The sequence below is a fragment of the Lutra lutra genome, chromosome 4 (genome assembly GCF_902655055.1).
Source record: "Lutra lutra chromosome 4, mLutLut1.2, whole genome shotgun sequence".
In the NCBI taxonomy this organism is placed as follows: domain Eukaryota; kingdom Metazoa; phylum Chordata; class Mammalia; order Carnivora; family Mustelidae; genus Lutra; species Lutra lutra.
In genome coordinates, this window is record NC_062281.1 from 34,964,867 (window position 1) to 34,986,833 (window position 21,967).

At 47.0% G+C, this 21,967-nt stretch overlaps 2 protein-coding genes across 2 annotated transcripts in view; both read right to left on the bottom strand.

Moving 5' to 3' along the window:
* Window positions 1-13,049: 13,049 nt before the first annotated feature.
* LOC125098464 (60S ribosomal protein L32-like) lies at window positions 13,050-13,534 on the bottom strand. The gene has a single exon (XM_047727313.1). It carries the CDS (start codon window positions 13,517-13,519, stop codon window positions 13,112-13,114), a length of 408 nt encoding a protein of 135 aa, XP_047583269.1. The 5' UTR covers window positions 13,520-13,534; the 3' UTR covers window positions 13,050-13,111.
* Window positions 13,483-21,967, bottom strand: part of BAALC (BAALC binder of MAP3K1 and KLF4) — an 84,334-nt gene continuing 75,849 nt past the window's right edge. Inside the window, exon 3 of the mRNA XM_047727310.1 lies at window positions 13,483-14,155. Within this exon, the coding sequence (XP_047583266.1) occupies window positions 14,045-14,155 (111 nt within the window). The 3' untranslated portion in view covers window positions 13,483-14,044. The remainder of the gene's footprint in view (window positions 14,156-21,967) is intronic.

Consider the following 21,967-nt stretch of genomic DNA (forward strand, 5'->3'; position numbering starts at 1 on the left):
TGGGCCTTTAGGTCCCTTTTAAGCCCTGGAGTCCCGGGCTTAAAAGCTGGCTGAGAACTTCTAACTGTACGACCTTACCCAAGCCGCACGACAAATCTTAAACTAAGTTTCCTTATCTCTAAAATGAAGGTACTAATAATATCCCCCAAGATCTCCGACAATGAGATAACGTCTACACATTGCGTAGTGCTTAGTAGACATTTGGAAGCAAAATTTCTTTGCTCCCTTTGCTAAGCTGCCATGGCTGGGTGTATATATCTAAATGTTGGGATTTTACAAAGACTAAAATAGAATCTTTTAAGGAGTTTCATTAGAGTCAGCAATAATAAAGTCTCTATACTCATGTGTATTTATCTTCTGATTCCCTATTATGTATTTATCGCGTTATATTTTGGTGGCCTGATTAGGCTATGAGATCATGAGGAGTTGGATCTCTGTTTAAAATTCTTTCTATACCCATAGGGCTTAAAAGCACTGAGAAAATGCTTGATAAATGACAAATGAATTCATGGCTTCCTAAGTAAGCACTTAGGTCATGGACTTCGCTGATGCCTACATCCCACGAGTACTTTCAGGCTAATAAACATTTGCTGAATATGCTCAGCACTGGATCTTCCACGGAGCTAAGTCCCTTACCATAAAGTGAAGTATTCTTATCCCTTTATAGACAAGCATAAGAACATCTATGATATGGATAGATTGACATAAGAAGCTCTAGAGAGAGCCCTGGGGCATTCCGGGTTTTGAAACAAGAGATTACTTTTGGTTAAGGGGATTAAGAAATTTTCATTGAAGAATGAGTTATCACCGGCCCTGAACCAGGGAAGATGAGAAGGGTCCCCACCGCAGTGGGGAGAGGATGCTTTGGAGGACACTTGTGCCAAAGGCAGAGAGAGTGACAGGCTTTCAGAGGGCTGCAAGGAGCCTGATTGGAAGCACAAAATACGCAGGTTGGCTAGAGCTGCAAAGACAGGAGGGCTTTGAAAGACTGAGAAATTGGTTCTTTTTTTTTTTTTTTTTTTTTTTTTTAAAGATTTTATTTATTTGACAGACAGAGATCACAAGCAGGCAGAGAGGAAGGCAAAGAGAGAGAGGATGAAGCAGGCTCCCCGCCGAGCAGAGAGCCCGACGCGGGACTCAATCCCAGGACACTGGGATCACGACCTGAGCTGAAGGCAGAGGCTTTAACCCGCTGAGCCACCCAGGCGCCCCGAGAAATTGGTTCTTAAGTCAGGCAATGAGAGCTACTGAAAATTTAGAGCAGGGAAGTTTCCGATTTATGGTAGCCCCCCTTGTCCCCGGAGGATATGTCCCAAAACTCCCAACAGATGCCTGACACCATGGAAAGTAGTGAACCCCGTATACACGACGGTTTTTCCTATACCGTATATACCTATGAAAAAGTCTAATCTACAAATTAGGCACAGTAAGAGATTAACAACAACAGTAATCAAACAGAAACAATTATAACACCATACTGTAATAAAAGTGATCTGAATGTGGTCTCCCTCTCTCAAAATCTTACTACTGTATTCACCCTTCTTCCTACGATGATGTGAAATGATCGAATGCCTACGGGATGAGACAAAGTGATGTGAATGACACATGACTCAGGCACGGGGACAGAGCCTTGGGCTACTACTGACCTTCTGAGGACAGGTCAAAAGGATTATCAGCTTTGGGAAGGGAAGTGGTGGAAAGTGAAACCACGGATAAGGGAGGACTTCTGTAATCCATGTTTAGTGAGTGTCCTTGTTCTACAGATTAGGCAAATGAGGCTCAGACAGATTAAAATACCTGGCCGGATTTGAACGTGGCTGGGATGGAAATAGACTTGATATTCCCACCACATTGCAGCCATTCCCTGGGAAAATTTCATCGCGTAGCAGGGTAGGCTGGGTTGGAGCCAGGGAGACAGAAGGGCCTGGGGGCGAGGGTGGTGGTTGGGAGGCAAGCTGGAAAAGACAGGTGGGAAAGACAGGTGTCAGGGTATGAGTCAGGATTCCATGACAGAGGTGAGGGGAGAGTCAAAGGTGACTCCAGAGTTTCCGTTTCGAGCAGACTGGTAGAGAGAGAGCCCCTGACTGTGAGAGTAAGGTAGGGGAGGAGGACACAATTACAGAGCTAAGAAGTGGCTTTAGGAAGGGAGAGAAAAAAGGCAAAGGGTGGGAGAGGAAAGGATGTGACCAAAATACAAACAGAAGAGTCAGGAGGGGTTGCGGAGTTGGGGAAGAGGCCGGGCTCTGGGGAAGGTCATTCTCTCCTGTGCCTCCCCTACCAGCTTATGTTTCAACATTGAGTGGAGGGTTAATCACTTGGTACCATTCAGAAGGATTCTCTTTCCTCCTCTGATCATTCCAGAAGGAGCAGGAAAACATGGTAATTACTACTCATTATTTCTTCTCAAAAAAAGCTAAATCTCCTCCAGAATGTACATAATATTTCATTGACATAGAACAAAAATTGAACAGAATGCAAACAATCTTCCTTCGAGGACAAGAGTCAACAGAGTCATTGACTATAATCAGTCCAGTCTCAACTGCTGTTGCCAAAGGAGAAAATGGCCAGAAGATCACTGGTCTGGGACGAGTAGGAAGATCAATCTGTCCTGGGTTGCCGGGACTGCCATGGTTTCAGCACTGAAGAGTGTCCCTTCCGAGAGCCCTTCAGTGTCGCCCTAGCCAGAAATTAGACTTGGATCCTAATCCTGATTGTTTTGCTAACTGGCTGTAAAACCCTGGCACACAGCTTTTCCGAGTGGAGTTTTCTGATCCATAAAATGAGAGGAAGGGCTCTTCTTTGCACATCTCTCCCCTGCCCCCAGGTGAGTTCATTCAGTCCCATGAAATTAAACATTGTGTATTGCAGATGTGATATTGTGATATTATAATATGAAATACGTATTTGGTCTTCATCCCCTTTCCTGGCTCAGAGATCCTAAAACCTTTGGAATTTCCTAAGTGATAGAAGCGATAAAAGTGTCTTTTGTTAAGTTAGTGAGGTGACTTTTGGAATGTCCTTAGTGATGTGGGAAACGAAGCCCGAAGAAAAATTATTAAATTTCCTTATTAATAGCCCACTGACAAGGAAACAGACAGAGTGACCTTCCTCTGGTCCCTCAGCTGCCACCAGGTTGACACTTTGCTAAGGGCAAAAGACAATCTTAGCCCAACCCTCTAGGCTCCTGGGAGTCTACTTTAAACATACAGAAATTCCTTTGGAAGCTCCCTTTTTCCCCTGTGCCAATCCTACCCCCCTAAGATACATGTTAGAAATCATCCTATAAGCGAAGGACCTCTGATAGCCCTCCAAAGGGTCTCATGACTGAAGGTTTACTAAACCAGTGATATAATGAGTAAAATGTTTCCCTGAGTTCTGTGAGCTGCTCTAGCAAACGAATGGAACCCAGGGATTGGGTCATGGAAACCTCTGGTCTATAGCACAGGTGACAACCTTGACTTTTGATTGGTATCTGAAGTGGGGGTGGGGGGAGTAGTCCTGAATTAATTACTTTTTTTTTTTAGACTGCAGACAGAGCCCCCTGTCTCTGTGGATTTGGGATCCAAGGTCCTAACCCCAGCCGCGCCCCCTCCAATAAATGGCAGCCAAGTTCCCATGCTCTGGATGATCACCCCAGGTCAGGGCTGGTGTCAGGAGGACGGGGGTCTGGGCCCAAGGCCGCAGCAGGAGTAGCGCAGCCAACAGACGGAATGGCTAAGGCAGGTGCTTGGCCAGCGCCCCCAACATCCCAGCTCCCTGCCCCAGGCCAGGAGCAGACCGGCGCTGGGGCTCTTCAGGTCTCCCTAAATTAATTAATTAATCTGAATTCTTTAGGGAGATAATGTTGGAATGGAATTGAATTGTGGAACACCCACATGGTGTTGAAGACTTGCTTAGTGGTGTGAGAAAAATCCCCCATATTGGGTCAAATGGCTCCAAAATTTGTACTTCTAGAACTGACGGTCTCATCTCACCCTCAAGTTACAGACTTGAATGTCTAACCACTACTCCACATCCTCCCTGTGTAATAGCCCACAGACACCACAAGGGCCAACAGAACTTTGGATTTTCTTTCCCAAACCTGTTCTCCTTGTTTCTCTTCCTTAGTAAATGACACCACCAACCAACCAATTGCTTGAACCTGAAACCAGGAATCATCCTGGATTTCCTCACTTGTCCTCTGTCTCGATTCTAAGCCAAAAAGCAAGTTCTGTGGCTCAACCTATCAAACGTATCACAAATCCATCTACATCTCCAAACAGTGGCCAGAGGACCTTGTAAAAAGAAAACCCCAACTCTTTGCTACAGCTCTCGAGGCACTCCGGATCCCGCCCCTGCCTTGCTATCCTGTCCGACCCCCGCCCCTTGGACCAGTCACACTGGCCTTTCCCGGTCCCTGGCTGCACTCAGAGCCCTTGCCCTTGCTCAAGACTCTGCCTGGACTCCTCTCTGCCCAGAAAGCAGCTTTGTGCAGCTGGCTCCTTCCAGTCACTCAGGTCTTGGCTCAACTGTCCCCTCTGCAGAGGCCAGCTCTGACCACCCACCCTGGGCCAGGGCAGATGCCATGGCAAGGTGGGGGTGGGGGGGCGGCATAGAGGGGAGAGCCAGAGCTGGGCCTGAGCCATAAGGACTCCTGGGGAAGGACAGCCTGGGGTGGGGGATGGGCTTCAACAGACAGAGACTCTGCAGAGTGGCTCCCCGGAGCCAGGACAGAGCGGGAACAGCAGCCTCGGGGCCCCCAGCCCAGGAGGCGCAGTTGGAGGGGTCCAGCAAGGGATTTTATGACAACAGAGGCAATGTCCAGAAAACAAACTAAATGAAACAAAAACACCAAAGAAGTAAAAAGAAAGAGCTTTAAATATTAGAAGACCATGAGAGCTGGAAGCAAACCTTTTTTTTTTTTTTTTTAAGATTTATTTATGTATCTATTTGAGAGAGAGAGAGAACCTCCAAGCAGGCTCGGAGCCTGATAGGGGGCTCAATCAGGGTCATGAGCCAAAACGAAGAGTCAGGTGCTTAACCAACTATACCATCTAGATGCCCCTGAAAGCAAACTTCAAACCGTGAAACAACAACTCTCGACTCCCCTCCCCCTCATCCTTTGGCAAACTCTGGAACAGAGGAGAGAAGACGTGAGCAAATAAGGGACAGGAGTTGACCTGGACTTCTGCCCCATGGCCAGTCAGCCACTTCGTCCAGGCCCTCCCTGCAGCCACCAGCCCAGCGCGGGAGAAAGGCTTACCTTTGAGCGAAGACTGACATCACTGTTGATAACTTCCCTGGGACTTGCCATTCTGATTCCTGAATTGAGATCACGTTTGGGGCTCCCAGTAATGACCTGGGTTTCTGATATCTAAGAGCGCCCAGAAAAGTCTCAAGGCTGCTATAGGTGCCCAGGGAAAGCCTTCCCCTTTAGGATACATTTTTAAGAGACAGAGACAAAAATAAAGCCATACTGGGATCCCAACCCATGAGCTGTTCTGCCTTAGAGCGAGCAGCCCAGCCTGGAGCCAAGCAGGGTTTGGTCTGAATTCTAGGCCTTTGGCCCGAGGCTGTAACAGTGGGATCAAGGAAAGGTAGGGTTACCAGAGTCGTCTTTGTCCAGAGGCTTTTCTGCTAATTTCACAGATTAGCCTTGATTTTACTCAAGATTAGATGAATCGTCACTATTCTTTGTCTGTTCTAGAAGGATCTTTTCTTTCAAAGAATTTAATTTTCCATGACTGCGTAAGTGATCTATTTGAATATTCATATTTACTTGGGCCTTTCCTGGGTCAGACAGCCAGGAAGGAAGCTAAGAGGTCTTACACAGACGAGAAGAATCAGACAAGCCTACCCTGGGTCTGCAGGGGACGTTGCCAGCTTTGTCACCCATGCTGGAGCTAAGCATTCTCCCTTCCCAGAGAACAGCATCTCATCTTTGATGCCAGGTTGCAGACATTTTATTGGTGCAAAACAAATATGTGAAAATCCCCAATCCACTTCCAGACAGCTCCTCACTAGGGACTCCTTTACATCTGAAATAATGTCTCACTTGCTAGTTACAAGATTAACTCCCGAGAGCTTGCAAACTTGCAAATGGCCGCTCAGGTGCCTTTAAAGGGAAACACCAAGGCCCCACAGCCTAGGAAGCGAGTTTTCTTCTGCATTCCTCGGAGTTGGTGCTTCTGCCCAGAGCCAAGCACACGTTCCAAAGGAAGATTTCTTGAAGGAGGCTGTTCTCCTCATCCCATGGTGCCCAAAGTACATTTTGTATTGAATAATGACCAAGAAAGAATTCACTGAAAATTTAAGTAAACAGACATTTATGTGGGGAATTAGAACTGCATTCTGCGAAGCACAGCTTCATGTAGAAACCTGACTCCTGTTCAGAGGAAGACAAAGAGTGGGCAGAGTCAGAAAGACGGAGGTCACGCGTGCGGTTCTCATTTAGATCCTCTGTGCAAAACAGGGGGATTGAAACTGTGGTGAGGGATTGGTTGGGTTAATATGCAAATGAGGGAATGAAACTTGTCATATCACATGGGCTCTTTTCAACGTGAGGAATGCGAATGAGTCAGGTGTCATGGGGAGGAGGGAGTTAGGTCCTTGCCAAGGGCTTGCAGCTGGCGAAAGGTTCATCGTTTCTCTGGTGAGGACGTACATAAATTCTTCCTCTCTTATGGCCTCCCCACCCAATTTCAAAGAGAATTTTCTCGGCTTGCTAGCCCCATTTTGAAATCTCCTTTATAAGAAGTGCTTATCTTGAAGAAAGGTACATTTGTGGTGAGTTCGAGGATACGTGTTCAAATAAGGACCCAGCTCTCTGGTACATTTACCCTTGAGCTGAGTTTTATATGCCAGGCCTTGCCGGGGAATTTCAGGGATGTAGCACAGTTCAACAATGATTAATAATTTTGTGTTTATCTTCATACGCTGGGCATTGTGCTAAGTGCCTTACTAAATCCCCCTGCTACTGTGGGATACCAATTAGCCTCATTTTATAAATGCGCAAACCAGAGCATCAAGAAGTTAAAGACTTGCCCGAGGACACAAAGCTAGTAACTGGTGAACCTGGGATTCAGATCCAGGAATTTGGATTTAAGATCCCGTCACAGAGTTTTGGAGACACTAATTCCGTCTGTGATCAGCTAAGTTCTCAGTCCTGGCTGCGCAGGAGAACCCTCTAGGGAATTCTGAAACCTCTTCCTGTGCAGATTTGCACCCCAAATTAAACCAGAGCATGGGACCCAGGCATAAATTGTTTTGAAAGCTCCCCAGGTTGACTCCACTGTGCAGCCACATTGCCAACCCTCCGTGCCAAGCGATCCTAATTCTTTCCACCTGCTACCTTTTTTTTTTAAACTACGAAAAAATTCTATTCCATTTTGTTCCTTTCCACAAGCAGCGACTGAGAGGGCATCCGTGGTCCCTTGCTACCATCTGCATACGACCTTTCTCCTTGAGGACCCAGCTGTCTCAGGCCATCATTGTCTTACGCTGGATCAAAGAACAAGGCGTGATCTATAATACTCAGGTTTGCAATACATTTTAAAAAGATCCCCCAAATGTATTGGTGTTCCCTTCAAAGGAATTTTAATATTATAGCACAATTCAAGAGACGACCACTGCCTTTGTTGCTGTTAAGAAAAAAAAAAAGAAAAAAGTTGAAACAAGGGTGAGATTTCACAGATCTGTATGTAGGGCGCAATCATTGATCCTGGCGCTAGCACTGACGGCTGCGAAGTGCTGAGACCCGGATGCTATAAATGGGGCTGTGAAGTCACTTGCCGTCCATCGTGACAGGAAGGAAATTCACATTCACGGTGCAATGGACAGAGCACGGGTTTTCACAGAGCGGCGTATGCCAGCTCCTGCTTGCCAGCTGTGGCATCCCACCTTCCCGTCTTGGTTTCTTCATCTGAGAAAGGGGCTGACCAGGCTCACCTGCAGGACTGCTTGTGTGCCAGGCAGCCAGCTCTGCACCTGGCCCTGGGCCGTAATTATTATTAGGTGACAGACTGCATTGGTTGTCTCCTCACAACAGACCCTCAGCTGCTATTATTTCCGGAAGGGCAGGGAGCCTCCGAGAGGCCTCCCAGTTTGCCCCCCGGGCACGCAGTTGTAAAATGACACATCAGGATTTGTCTCCTGCGCCTGAGGCCCGTGATCTCTGTTTTTCCTGCCCATCTGGCTGCCAGCCCTTGTTTCACAGGCCATCCCATGGCTGATGGATCTATCAGAGGGACAGAGTCTCAATGGATAGTGAAATAAAAGGCAAACAAAAATATGGGGCTCTCTCCCTGGCACGTGGCCGTATTATGGAAAAGGATCAGAAAGGGCAATATTATTTACCCCTTTTGCTTTTCAAGTGGAGTCCCACCTGGAGAGGCCTAGCTAAGAAATGAAAACTCCAAAGCTCGGGCTGGCAATAGGTACCCAGGCCTAGCTCTCTGCTGGGTTCAAAAATCTGGGTCATCTGTTGTCTGATCATGTCAGGATCTTCTAAGAGGTCCCACGTTCCCAAGAGAATTAAGTATACATTCCTTCCGATCCTGGTTTCTATGGTCTTCCATGGGGGGTGGCTTGGAGGGAACAATCCGAAGTAGTTTTAGGAGACTTATATGGTGCTGAAATAGTTGAGGAGCTCACAGCAAGATAAATGGGGAAAGAGAGCCCAGTTGGTCAGCCATTCGCAACAAAATGTCTCTTGCCCTGTCATACTCTGTCTTACCAAGAACCATGCTGAACAAACCAAAATTTTAGGAATCGCCCTGATTCTTCTCTTCCTGTCGCTTCCTACAGCCATTCCGTCAGCAAATCTTGATGTGTCTATTTCCAAAATAGAAATTCCTATTCACGTACCCCATTCCTTGCCACTAACACCTCTCCCCAGGGCTACTGTGAGAGCCTCCTAAATGGTCTGCTTGCAGTCCTGCCTCCTTCCAGTGCATTCTTCTGTTAATGTTATTTTATTTATTTATTAAAGATTTACTTATTTGAGAGAGAAAACGTGCGCATGGGGGGAGGGAGAGACTTCAAGCAGACTCGCTGCTGAGCACACACCCCGCTCTGACTCTGTTCTCTATCCAACAACCCAGAGATCATGACCTGAGCTGAAACCAAGAGTCTGATGCCCAACCGAATGAGCTACCCAGGTGCCTCTCCTTTATCACCAAGTTACATTATTGTGATGATTTATTTCTTTTCATCTGTTTCCTTCACTAGAATGCCAGCTCCATGAGGGCAGGGGGCCAGCTCTATTTTATTCCTCACTGTATCCCAACTTCTGACACATTGAAGCTTCTTGATCAATACACTTGATCACTTGAACAATACACAAGTGAATATATAACTTTAAATATTAAGTCATGTTTGGGTTTTTCTTTTAAGATATTAGTTATTTATTTGACAGAGAGTGAGCATAAGCAGGGGGAAATACAGAGGGAGAGGGAGAAGCAGGCTCCCCACTCAGTGTGGATCCCTATGCAGGGCTCAATCCCAGGGTCCTGGGATCATGACCTGAGCTAAGGATAGACACTCAACCGACTGAACCACCCAGGTGTCCCTTAAGTCACATTTGTAATTTGTTTACCCAGAAAATTCTTACAAGACTGGCTTTCCAGACTGGTGAGTGGAATGGGGAAAAAGGACCTTCTATATTTGATGACTCCTGAAAAGAACCTGAAAACAGCATGTTGGGAACACAATTTAGAGCAGGAGTCACAAACGCCAGTGTCTCAGGGCTCAGGCAGGTGACACCAATCTTGTGTAAGCCACAATGAGTGATGGAGCCATGACAATCTAGAGACCTCATAACGTCAGCTAATGTAGTCTTATCTGTTCAGCCAACTGTGGCTGAATGACAGTAGCATCCAGGGGTGTAAGATCAAAAGAAGATGAAGTTTGTATATCAACTAGAATTGGGTTTGTATATCAGCTAGAATTGTAATGACTTGAAACAGTAGCTTAAATGAGGTAGAAGTATATTTCTTTCTCACAGAAAGAGGTCTGGGGTGTGCAATCCTAGACTCATGGAGGCTCAGTGGAATGAGGGACCTAAATTTCTAATTGATTGCTTAGCTCGGCATGGCTTCCATTCTCAAGGTCACCTCATGACCCAGCACATGGCTGTGGCTCCAGCCATTACCTCCTCATTCCAGGATGTAGGAAGGAAAAGGAGAAAAGAAAGGGCCTGACTATTCTTATACAAGGAGACTTCCTGGAAACTTCCATGCCCCACTATTATTTCATTTCATTGGCCAGAAATAAATCATACAGCTACTCCTAGCTGCAAAGGAGGCTGAAAAATATAACCTTTTTTTCTAAGTGGACATGGGCCCAGCTAAGGAAAAAGGGGAAGATGGATATCGGAGCTGGTTTTTTCTTGAAATTCTTGGGTTTTAACAGCATGACAGGCAAACAGAGCATGTGTGCCGTCTGGTTCAGCAGAGGAGCTGCTGTTTGTGAACCCTGTTGGGGGAGCAAACATGGATGAGATACATCTTTGGGGAAGGTCAGGTAACCGGTGAGTGGGGCTGGTGAGGGTCATAAGCAGGTGAAGGTTAATAGGGCTTCAGTAGGGAGTCCAAACAGAAGTGTGTTCAGGTAGCCTGGGGTAGTGGGGAGCACTGTAGAGGTGGTGGCGGGAAAGGGTGGGGACGTACGGTCCTCGGCCTGTGCACCCAAGGAGCGCTTGGGGCGTGGGCAGTTCTGGGAGGTCCCTTGCTGCCCCCACTGCGCTCACCTTGAGGTCTTAGCAGCTCTTCCGACGGGTGCGATTTCAAACTCCTCTAAATCGTGAGGTCTCTCCTCTTTCTGACCTTCACCAAAGGTGCCCTCTCACACTAGGTCAGGGTTACCCTCTCAGGAGGGATAAGGAAGCCTGGGCCAGACCCAAACTCCGCAAGCTCACCAGCTCTCCCCAGTCACTGCTGGCACCCCCTCAGACTGGGGCTCGGCTTCCTCTCAGACTTTGAGAAACGGCTCCGTCTCTCAGGCACGTTAGAACTTCTTGCCAGGAAAGGACCACGCTATATATTGGGAAAACCACTGGATTTGCAGGCAGCATTCTTCCCTTGAGTCCCTGCTCCATCGCTTACTAGTTGAGTGACTATAAATACTTCTGTAACTGTCCATTGGAGAACAGTGGTCTCCTTACCTACTTCATAAGGCTTTTTGAAGGGTTCACAGAGATCACGTGTATGAAAGACTTATCAAAGAAGAAAAAATCTGAACACCCCTGAATACAAATTTTAGCTTCCAGTAAAGACTCTCTGTATTGACCATATGTTTGAAATTGATGACTTTATTGACACAAACTTGGCAATAGAAAGTGTGAGGTTAATAGGATCATGAGAATCAGTTCTTATATCAAACACACATGAAAAAGTTGCCAGGTGAATTTGCAGCAGCGTGGTTGAACTTCTGGTCACTATCTTTGTGAGATCCAGATTGTTCCAGGGAGGGGCAGCAACTACCTGCCCTTCATTCCCTTCTCCCCCAGGAGTGAGACCTTATTCCCATATGAAACAGAGACACCCTCTCGAGTTAAATTCCAAGCGACTTGTAGCAGTTTAGTGATGCAAAAACAAGGATGTGAAGAGAAACTGGTGTCGTCCACGACTGACCGCACATGACGGGGGCAGGAACACCCCATACAAACACAACACGCATGCCCTGTGAGAATGAGCCCTTGAATTTGCAGGATCAATTCCAACCTTTGGCAGTTGGGGGCTCCTGCTGAGTGATGCCAGTGGGGCCACAGGATTCACAGGTTTTGCTTTTATTTTATCATTATTTTTTCATTTTCAGAACATGAAGTTCCCTAAAAGCCCTTTCTCAAAGAACCACAAAACAGCAGAGGTTTGGGAAAAAACTAGTTTTGCGTAGGGTAAAGGCTTGTGCAGTGATCAGGAGAACACCCAGATCCAGGGTTTAAGAGAGAAACCTATTCTGAATGTAAAAGTGAGTTCCACTGTGCAATGATTCACAATTATACCTTAGGGTTGAAGGTCATCCCCTAGTTATTAACTCCGCTGTTAGATTCAGGATGTACCAGCATGACCAGCCAGACTCCAAATCTCTTAGCATCAGCAAGGTGCCTGGTGCAGGGTTGGTATTTAATGCTAAATGAATAAACGCACAGTCTATGGAAGGAAGGAAGGGGGGAGGGAGAGAGGGGTACCATGTGCTCGTTTTGAGTTATAACAAAATTGGCAAGAAATCAGGCCGAGTTTCTAAATTTTAATCTAGGCATGTCAATTCTCTGGGCCATAATATATAAACACACACCATCAGGCTGCCTCTTTCTGCTAAACAGGGAGTTTATTGGTATCGTCTGATACACCTTTAGTCGTACCTTTCCCAATCCAGGTGTGTTAACAGTCCTTTAAAAATCATGTTCTGTTGATCTGGAGGAAGACAGTTCCACCTTAACATGTTTAAAGAAATGTTAGATAACTTTAATCTATCAAGATATTTTTTCCCGCCTCTGATTAATACGGCGCGCATCGGTCTCATGGCAACGTGAATGTACAGCAACCAGGGCTGGGCTTTCTAAGGTGATTCCTTTGCAGACAGCAGGTGGCACGTCCTGATGCCGTGTCCGAGAGGCCAGAGTGAAGCCGTGAGTGCTGCTGATGGATTCTGCGTCATCTTCTTCTTGTGAGCTGTGTCCGCGCTTTGATCAACAGTTGCAAATGACCCACCGGGAGAGGAGAAACCCGGAAGAGCACAGAGGGACCTGGAAAACTCTGCATGTGCAGCGTGTGGCTGAGCCCTTGGAGCGTCCTAGGTTGGGTGCGTCGACCATGGTGACAGTGATACTGCAGTATGGAGGCTGATGTGGACATTGGGATGGGGGGGGGGGACATGGAAGGCTGATGAAGAATGAGTGCGACTGCCTCGTGGAGAGAGCTCCTGAAACACGCTGTGGGTGTTGGTGGGGGTTAGCTGGTGTGAAATGGGATCTGCATCTGTCTCCTACTGAGCTAAGGAAACAAGATCTGGGAGTCTTCCTGCGTCTCGATTTCTCCTATATCTGGGTTTGCAGTCAAGTGAAAGACAACTTTTTTTTTTTTTGTAGTTTTATGGTTTTATTAACAGAAATATGACGTGCACAACAAGCTGTCTATTCATTTTCTTCACTGCGCAGCCTGGCGTTGGGATTGGTGACTCTGATTGGCAGCTGGGCTGCTCTTTCCACAATAGCTTTGTGGTTCTTGGAGGAGACGTTGTGAGCAATCTCTGCACAGTAAGATTTGTTGCACATCAGCAGCACTTCAAGCTCCTTGACATTGTGCACTAGGAACTTCCTGAAGCCACTGGGCAACATGTGCTTTGTCTTCTTGTTGCTCCCGTAACCAATGTTGGGCATCAAGATCTGGCCCTTGAATCTTCTGCACACCCTATTGTCAATGCCTCTCGGCTTCCGCCAGTTGCGCTTAATTTTGACATACTGGTCTGACTGGTGCCGGATGAACTTCTTGGTCCTCTTTTTAACGATCTTGGGCTTCACCAAAGGTCTGAGGGCAGCCATGATGCCCAGTAACAAATGGCTGCCACCTCTGCAGGCAGCGCCGAGGAAGAGAGCCTGAAAGACAACTTTTAAGTGAACGCAGTATTCAGTACTCTGATGGCAGTATTCAGAAAGGAAGAAAGAACGAAAGAATGAGCTGACCCGAAACAGTGCGCATGAGCCCAGGCAGGAGCGCTCAGAACCCACGGGAGCATCTCTCACCAGGGAACCTATTCTTACTTTGTTTCAGCCGCCCCCCGTGGCTGCACTCACCACTTTTACAGCAAACCACACTCAGGAGCTGCAAAGAGGCAAACCGCACTTGGCAAACTTGCAGCTTGGTACCCTATTCAAGTGCTGTGCTGACACAGCTACGTGGTAAGTGGGAGGCTGGGAATGTCCCCGAAGCCCAGGTAGGCACTGGGCTGCCAAGTACAGTCTCTCAAGGCAGCAGCGTTCTTCACATCCAGCAAGGGCCACCCACTTCTTCGAGTCTCCTTGGTGGGGTCCAACACGTGGAGGGCACAGAGAAGTCCGTCTGCCCTGCTAGTTAACGCAGTTCTTCGCCATTCTTCGGTTTCTGTCCACCTGTCGGATGCTGTCTGGAACGTTAATGGTGACTTCTTTTGCAGACATTCGCTTAGCGTCTCTTTTAGCCTGTTAAAAAGTTTAACGTCATGAACTGAGTTAGTAGAAAATACTCAAATTTGCATTTGTCTCTTGAGATTGTAACGTACACACACACACACACACACACACACCACACACACACACACACACACACACAAACAGAGGCAGGAAGAAAAACCCGCTCGAACACAAGCATGTAACTCCTTTTCAAAGCTTTCTCTGTTGCAACTCTAATGCTGACCTAGCACAGAGCCTAGCATCAGGCATGCTCAGTAAAACACTGTCCAATGAATGAATTGCTCTGATTGGCGAAGGTCCGTCCAAGGGTAGTGTGGAAGGTTCCACAGTTTGCGTTAGTAAAGCAGTAAAGGCGTGCAGCTTTGGAGCAAGACTTTGTGGTTCAAATACTGACTAGACAATTTCACCAGGAGCAAGTTTTTTCTAACCTAACCCTCAGTTTTCTCATCTGTAAAATAGGGAATAATAATAGTACCCACCTCACCAGATTATTGTAAGGATTAAATAAGGTCATGCATTAAAGTACTCAGCATAATGCCTGTCAGTAAAAAAAAAAAAAAAAAAAAAAAAAATGACCACAAAAAGATTTAGTAAGTAAAAAGTAAGACAGATTATCCACTTCAAAGTGAAGATAAGCCAATGATAACAGTCCGGTGTTCATATTAAATACTAAAGCATGGACTAAACTGTAGGTTCTTCAACTACATGTGTCCCACCTCAAGAGTAAACTTCAACCAGTGGGGAGTGATTTTGTGCCCCTTCTGCTCAACTGTATGCTTGGAGTGAGCATGAGAGGGTCATGGGAGTTGTCTCCACAGGGGAGAGACAGAGATGGGTGCTGCCCAGTCCCCAGCCACGGGGACCTGCTGCCTAACTCCTGGGAGTGCAGTCAGTAAATCCCTTCCGGATGTCCCCGTGGGGTGCTCAGCTGCAGAAAGCCACCTCACCCCGGGTCCTGCACTTACCATGGTGGCCCAATGTGAGGGTACAAACATCTGGCCCTTTTGGCACAAAGCAGACCAGCTCTGACAGGCCACTGGGCTCTAGAGTTCCCCATGGGGTGGGGTCAGCCGCTGCTCAGCTGCATCCGGCTGGCTCACCTTGTCCCTTGGCCACTCCCACTTCCATCCTTCCTCTCCACAGGGGCTGATGCCCAATGAGCATTTTATATAATGACACTTCAATGTCACACCTGAGGGAACATCTCCCCATACTGGGCGTGAGTATGGATAGATGCACATTCTTAATATAATATGGCCCCTGATTCAAGCCAACTACTTTATCCATAATGCATCCAAAGACATGGATGGACTTCGGGGCCACTGAAGAAAAAGAAACTGGCCTGTTTGATTTACTAAGTGATATGTAGTTTGTAACCTGTCACACGAATGCTGTGTAGCAGGTGCTAGGTGCTGGTGATGCCCCCTCCAGATTCTCTTTATATGCCTGGGGCATCCATCCCCCAACTGCTGTGAGTATGGGTAGCACCCGGTTTTGAGAATTGCCTTCATCTGACTGGAGCCACCTGGCCCAGAAATGCGACAGAGGTCACACCCTGATTCCTGGAGGCAGCCCAAAGCCAATGTCTGATAGTCAGGGATACAAAAGACTGGCCATTTTGCTTTGAAGGGATATAAATCTAGGACATCTTCATGCTCCAGAACCCCCGTGGGATCAGACCCCCTGTGGGATTCAGCCGAGCTCACGCATTTGCTGACCTGGGTCCTCTGCCCCTCCTGCTTCCCTGACTACCATACGAGCTTCACCTGAGACGTCTCGTTCCATCAATGGTTTGCCCAAGAATCCTCTTCTCAGGCTCCGCTTCTAGGGAACCTGACCTAAGAGTAATTTATGGGTGATCTGTGGGGCATTTAAGGGATAATTTTGACTACTTGCAATTTCAGTCCTTTCCGTTGATGTCTAGAGCTAGGACTTCACTGTTCTCCTCTTATGATCCCAGGGCCCAGCAGCGTCTGATGGAGCAGGCTCTCTCCACTGGAGTTTGGTTGAACTAGTGGATGAATGAATGAACGGGCACACCGCATTTGCCAAAGTGCCCTTGTTTGAGCAACCAGAAGTCCATGCCGTTTTAAGGATTTAGTCTTCTCAGCTCTTCCAGGACTGAACTGGCACCAGGGCAAGCGGTGACTTTGATGGGTCTCTTTTTCCCTAAAAGCAGAGAACTCCTGAAATCCCACAACCAAGGCTGTCTTCTAAAGAAAAGTGCGACAATTATGAGGCCATTTCCATCCGCTTTGCATTTCGGGCGTTGCTGCACCAGCATGGTGGACCCGGCATGGAGACACAGAGGCTTTATTCGACAGCAACTTTCCCCTCAAACCGGTAGGCAGTACGAGAGCTCTCCAGGATGGAAATGTAAACTTTCCAAATAGTGTAACTGCTTTTCTTTAGAGTTACTGGCAAGACTTCACAAAAGGTTGTTAAAGATTATACACAGAAAATGCTCTGCTCTATATTTTAGTCTGCTTTTCTAAGCTTAAAAATATAAGCAAAAAATTCAATAGTTGGCTGATTCTTCATTTCCTTGCCCGTTTGAGGGTCCAAAGCTACAAAAGAGTTGTTCCCAGAACAGCCACAGGATATGTATGGCTTTAATCTCAAGCACAAGGGGGGTAATTTCTGTTTTTTCTTTTGGCAGTTTCTTAAGTCCCTATATCCCAAGCCCCTCTGGTGGCGGCATTTAGGGCGCAAGCTTTGGGGCCCACAGAGGGACACTCAGGGCAAGGCTCTGTCACCAATTAGCTGCTGTGAGACATGTTGCTTTACCCTCTGAGTCTCAGTTCCCTTACCTGAAACATGGGGCAATAATGCCTGATTCTTTGTGGGGCTTTTTGAGAGAATTAAGCACATCAGTCCACATTAATGAGGTGACCAACTTTTCCCAGTTGGCCCAAGATTGGCCTGTTTTAAAACTGGAAGTTCTCCATCCTGGGAACCCGCTCAGGTCCCCGCAAACTAGCACAGTTGGTCAGCCCAGTTAGAGCTGGCATTAATTTTATTTGCAAAGTGATGATGTTGAACATTCTGAATTTCAACTGGAAATCACCTTATTCTACCGGAACTATGGCTCTCGCTCCTGCTCCTTCTGAACAACACCGACCGTAAGCCTGCGGGGCCCGCGTGTGGAGAAAGGGCCGCCGGAGTTCTGTACTCCAATGACGGGTCCAGGCTCTAAGCCATAAATGAGTCCCCTTTCCAAGAATTACGCTGTATGAACCCTATCCAGTTAAACAGAACAACAAGGCGTTCTCCTGGAAGTGCTTTGGGAAAGAGCACCTTTCAAGTCGGAAGCATCTGCAGAAAGTCAATCTCCCACGCACAGCAGCGCAGACCCTCTCGGGGTCGGTCATCGCCGGAATCCAGTTACAACTTGGAAATCTCAGATTGACTTCTTTCTTTTCTTTTCTTTTCTTTTCTTTTCTTTTCTTTTCTTTTCTTTTCTTTCCCTTTCTCTCTTTTTTTTTTAAGGTTTTATTTATTAATTTGACAGAGGGATAGAGAGCACAAGTAGGCAGAGCGGGAGGCAGAGGGAGAGGGAGAAGCAGGCTCCCCCCTGAGCAGGGAGCCTGATGCAGGGCTCGATCCCAGGACCCCGGGATCATGACCTGAGCCGAAGGCAGCCATTTAACTGACTGAGCCACCCAGGCGCCCCGGAAATATCAGACTTCAAGCCCAAATGAGAGGGAGAAAGAGAACTACAATGCCAGATTATCTTCTCTAGAAGCCCTCTTGAGAAGCTGCATTGCCCTCCTACAAGAGAAGAACTATCTGGATACGAGGAACTATTATTATCCCATTTGGTTCCTCAGGCAGTGTGTAGAAGAGGCATTTTCCCCTCTGAGGGGCTTCTCAGCCAGCCAAACCTTTTTATTTCACATCCCATTCCCTTTATTTAACTACAGAAAAAGAAAACACGTCCCATTTGCAATTACTGGCTTAAAAAAAAAATCTTCTGGTTCGCAGCTCAGTGAGGAGAGAAACCTATTTGGCACCTTTTCCCTCTGTGGCTCTCTGCCCATCAGTCCTTATTCCACTTCTAAAATTCTTGCTTTCTGAGTTTTATCACCACTGATTCTTGTTAATGGGCTCCCTCTTGTTTCTCACTCAGCTTTACAGCTTTTCTATTCTTCCCTCTGCCTCATTTTCATTTCTGTAGGTTTAGAACTCTGTGAATCATGGATTTGGGCTCTCTTGATATTGCCTTTTTAATTAAAAGTAATTTATCAGCTGCCATTTCTCAAGGGTAACCAGACTGACTGATAACTTCCTGGCAGCCTTGAACCCGGATGAACCTCTTTCTTTCTTTCTTTCTTTCTTTCTTTCTTTCTTTCTTTCTTTCTTTCTTTTTTAAAAGATTATTTATTTATTTGACACAGAGAGAGAGAGAGAGAGATCACAAGTAGGCAGAGAGGCAGGCAGGCGGGGCGGGGCGGAGGGGAGGGGGAGAGCAGGCTCCCCGCTGAGCAAAGAGCAGAGAGATTGGGGAGCTTGATCCCAGGACCCTGAGATCATGACTTGAGCTGAAGGCAGAGGCTTAACCCTCTGAGCCACCCAGGCGCCCCGAACCTATTTCTCATGGGGTTTAGAAGTTGAAGACCCAGCTCGTTCTCTGAGGAAGTGGGGGTAGCCATGGCTTTTCCAGGGGCACCTGGACTTGGGGGTGCAGCTGTGTCTGTTCACTGATTCTCATGCCTCCCCCAAAATGGGAATACAGATGTTCTCAACTTTACTTTGACCCCACAAATATATCTATACCTAACACGGGATCACCTGAACCTTTTCACAGTTCCTCACACCAACGAAGAAAAGCAAAGCTTACTGAGATTATGATTTAGCAGACATCAATTTTTCTACAACTGTGTTTTTATTTATAAAACCAATACATGATTATGGTAAAAGAAATTCAAGGAGTAGAGAAGGCACAATGAAAAGTAACATTGTTCCCATGCTCTGTGCTTTCCCCAGGGGTAACCACAGCTAATGATTTCTCTCTCCCAGTATTCCTTACTTCCTTCCAGGCCTTAACCATGGTTTGGATTATATATATGCTTGTTTACTTGCATATTTTCTACATCCTCAACAGATTATAAACTTCCAGAAGGTAGGGACCCAGTGTGTTGTGTTCACCAGAATATAGCCCCAGAATGTAATTTAGTGCCTATCACGTAATAGACACCCAACAAATAACTTGATGAACACATGTATGAAAAGAAATCTTCAGGGGCACCTGTGTAGCTCAGTGTGTTAAGCCTCAGTGGGTTAAGACCTTTGGCTGAGGTCATGATCTCAGGGTCCTGGGATCGAGCCCTGCATTGGGCTCTCTGCTCAGCGCGGAGCCTGCTTCCTCTCTCTCTCTGCCTGCCTCTCTGCCTACTTGTGATCTCTGTCAAATAAATAAGTAAAATCTCAAAAAAAAAAAAAAAAAAGAAAGCAATCTGCATAAAGACGACACAAAATGTCCTGGGAATAGCACACCTGTTTACACTGCCCTGCCCTAGAACTTCCCTACGGTATTTACATTATGCTTACAGTTGACTGTTTCTTATGCCATCCCTGAGAGACAGCCAGAAGTGGTACTGCCCTCTCTTTCCCAAGAGGCAGTGGAAGTCACTCAAGCCAACATAACTTGCCCAATGTCAATGTAGGCAGTTGAACTGTAAAGACGGTGGACCCGGGTCCCACATCCAGCCTCCCACAACTCTGCCAAAGCTTACTCTGAATTTTCCACTGTTTTGTTTTTGGTAATGGGAAGGAAGAACATGGGTTTTGGAGGCAGACGGATCTGGGTTTTAAGTCTAACACAGCCACATCACTATTCCCTGTGTCATGTTGGCCAAATACCTAACCTTTCTGAGCCTGTTTTCCTGAGTGGGAAATGCTGCCTTCCCCTTAGAGTGAGGGCTAAAGATGATGCCACGTGCAGTGTGGCTGGCTCATAGTGGCCCCTGAAAATATCAGTTTCCCTTCCTTCTTCCCCAAAGATTAAAGACAGCCTTGTCACCTGCAACTCAAGACATTTTTCTTCTTTTCAATCAAGCCCTATTAAAGGGAGACAAACAATAACATCTAGCTCTTTCCAAATTCTGTGATTTTATTTGCTGCTACTTCAGGGCATTCGTTTGAGGTCATTAGGAAATATTTGATCATAGCAACCTCACCCAGGGCTAGGATGCTAGGCTCCAAAGGCAGGGGTCAGGTCCTGCCTCAGGCAAAACTCTCCAGAACTTACCAAGCCTGGAGCAAATCCTGTGCCCACAGCAGCATTATCGCCTGTACTCACTTAGCCTACTCAGCGCAGGGGTTTAGATCTATCTGGTAGGGAGTGCCAAAAGGAGTTGTTGTTTTTCAACTTGAACCTATTATAGATCAAACACTGGGGAGGCAGCAGAACCTGCTTGAGAAAAGCACTGGGGATCCCACAGAGGAGTCATCAATCATATGATGGGCGCTGAAGGTGGGTGGGGAGGGAGCGGTGCTGTGGGAAGCCTTCCTAATCCTAGTGAAGTGCCAGGCCAGCCTCACTCGATTGATCCAGGAGACCCAGTCTAGGATTTCTCCGATGCTGAGATGTCAGGAAGGTCCCAAGCAGTGAGTGAGTGTGTACTAGGTTCACAACCCTGAAGCAGGCTCGGAGGGCAAGGGCATAAAGAATAAGGAGGTCTCTGCCCTGAGAGTCTTCTCATCGGATTGGTGTTTCTTCAGACCTTTAGATAAATAGTGAGTCTTGGGGCGCCCGGGTGGCTCAGCTGGCTAAGTGTCTAACTTGAGCTCAGGTCATGATCCCAGGTCCTGGGATGGAGTCCCATGTGGGGCTTCCTGCTCAGCAGGGAGCCTGCTTCTCCCTCTCCCTCTGCTACTCTCTCCCTTCCTCCCTGTCAAATAAATAAATAAAATCTTACAAAAAAAAAAAAAATGAGCGCCTGGGTGGCTCAGTCCTTACATGTCTGCCTTCAGCTCAGGTCATGATCCCAGTGTCCTGGGATCGAGCCCCAGACTGGGCTCCCTGATCGGCGCAAGCCTGCTTCTCCCTCTCGTTTCCCCTGCTTGTATTCCCTCTCTCACTGTCTCTCTCTCTCTGTCAGATAAATAAATAAAATCTTAAAAAAAAAAAAAACTGAAAAAAAAAAAATGAATAGCGAGTCTTGCAATTCTTCCTGTATGTAAGGTGGCAGGCAGCAGACAGTGGCATATATGAAGGTAGTGGAAATCACCACACACACACACACACACACACAGCCCTATATTGCTACACTGTCTCCTTTTCCCAGGCTCAAACTACAATGTGCATCAAAGCACTTCCGAAAGACAGGTCTCCCTCTCTAGCTTTCCTCACGGGTTTCTTTTGTTTGGCGCCCCAAGACTCACTATTTATCTAAAGGTCTTTTAACGTCATGTTTTTGTTTTGCCGTGTCTTTATTTTGTTTTGTTATGCTCTTCTCACATATCTCCTATCACCAACCACCCAGGAGCAATTCTGGGCTTATCCCATCCTCCTTTCTGGATCAGGCCTCCCTCTTTGGCCAGGGCCATCCCTGTGAGGCTTCACCGTCCTTCCGGGTCTCGGGAGCCAAGCGAGGAAGCTCCTCCTTGGAGATTCGGTCTGGACATTGGTGACGTTCTTAAGCACAGTCTGGCCACTTGGTCAAGAGTAATAAAGTCACCCCCAATGACGCAGCTTCCGAAGACAGGCGGGCTCACGGGAGGCCGGCCGCCCACTTGAGTCTCGCCTGCTCAGAGCTGTATCCACACACACATTTCTACCTCTGCTGAACACTTGTTCTAGTTCTGGGGAGAAAAACA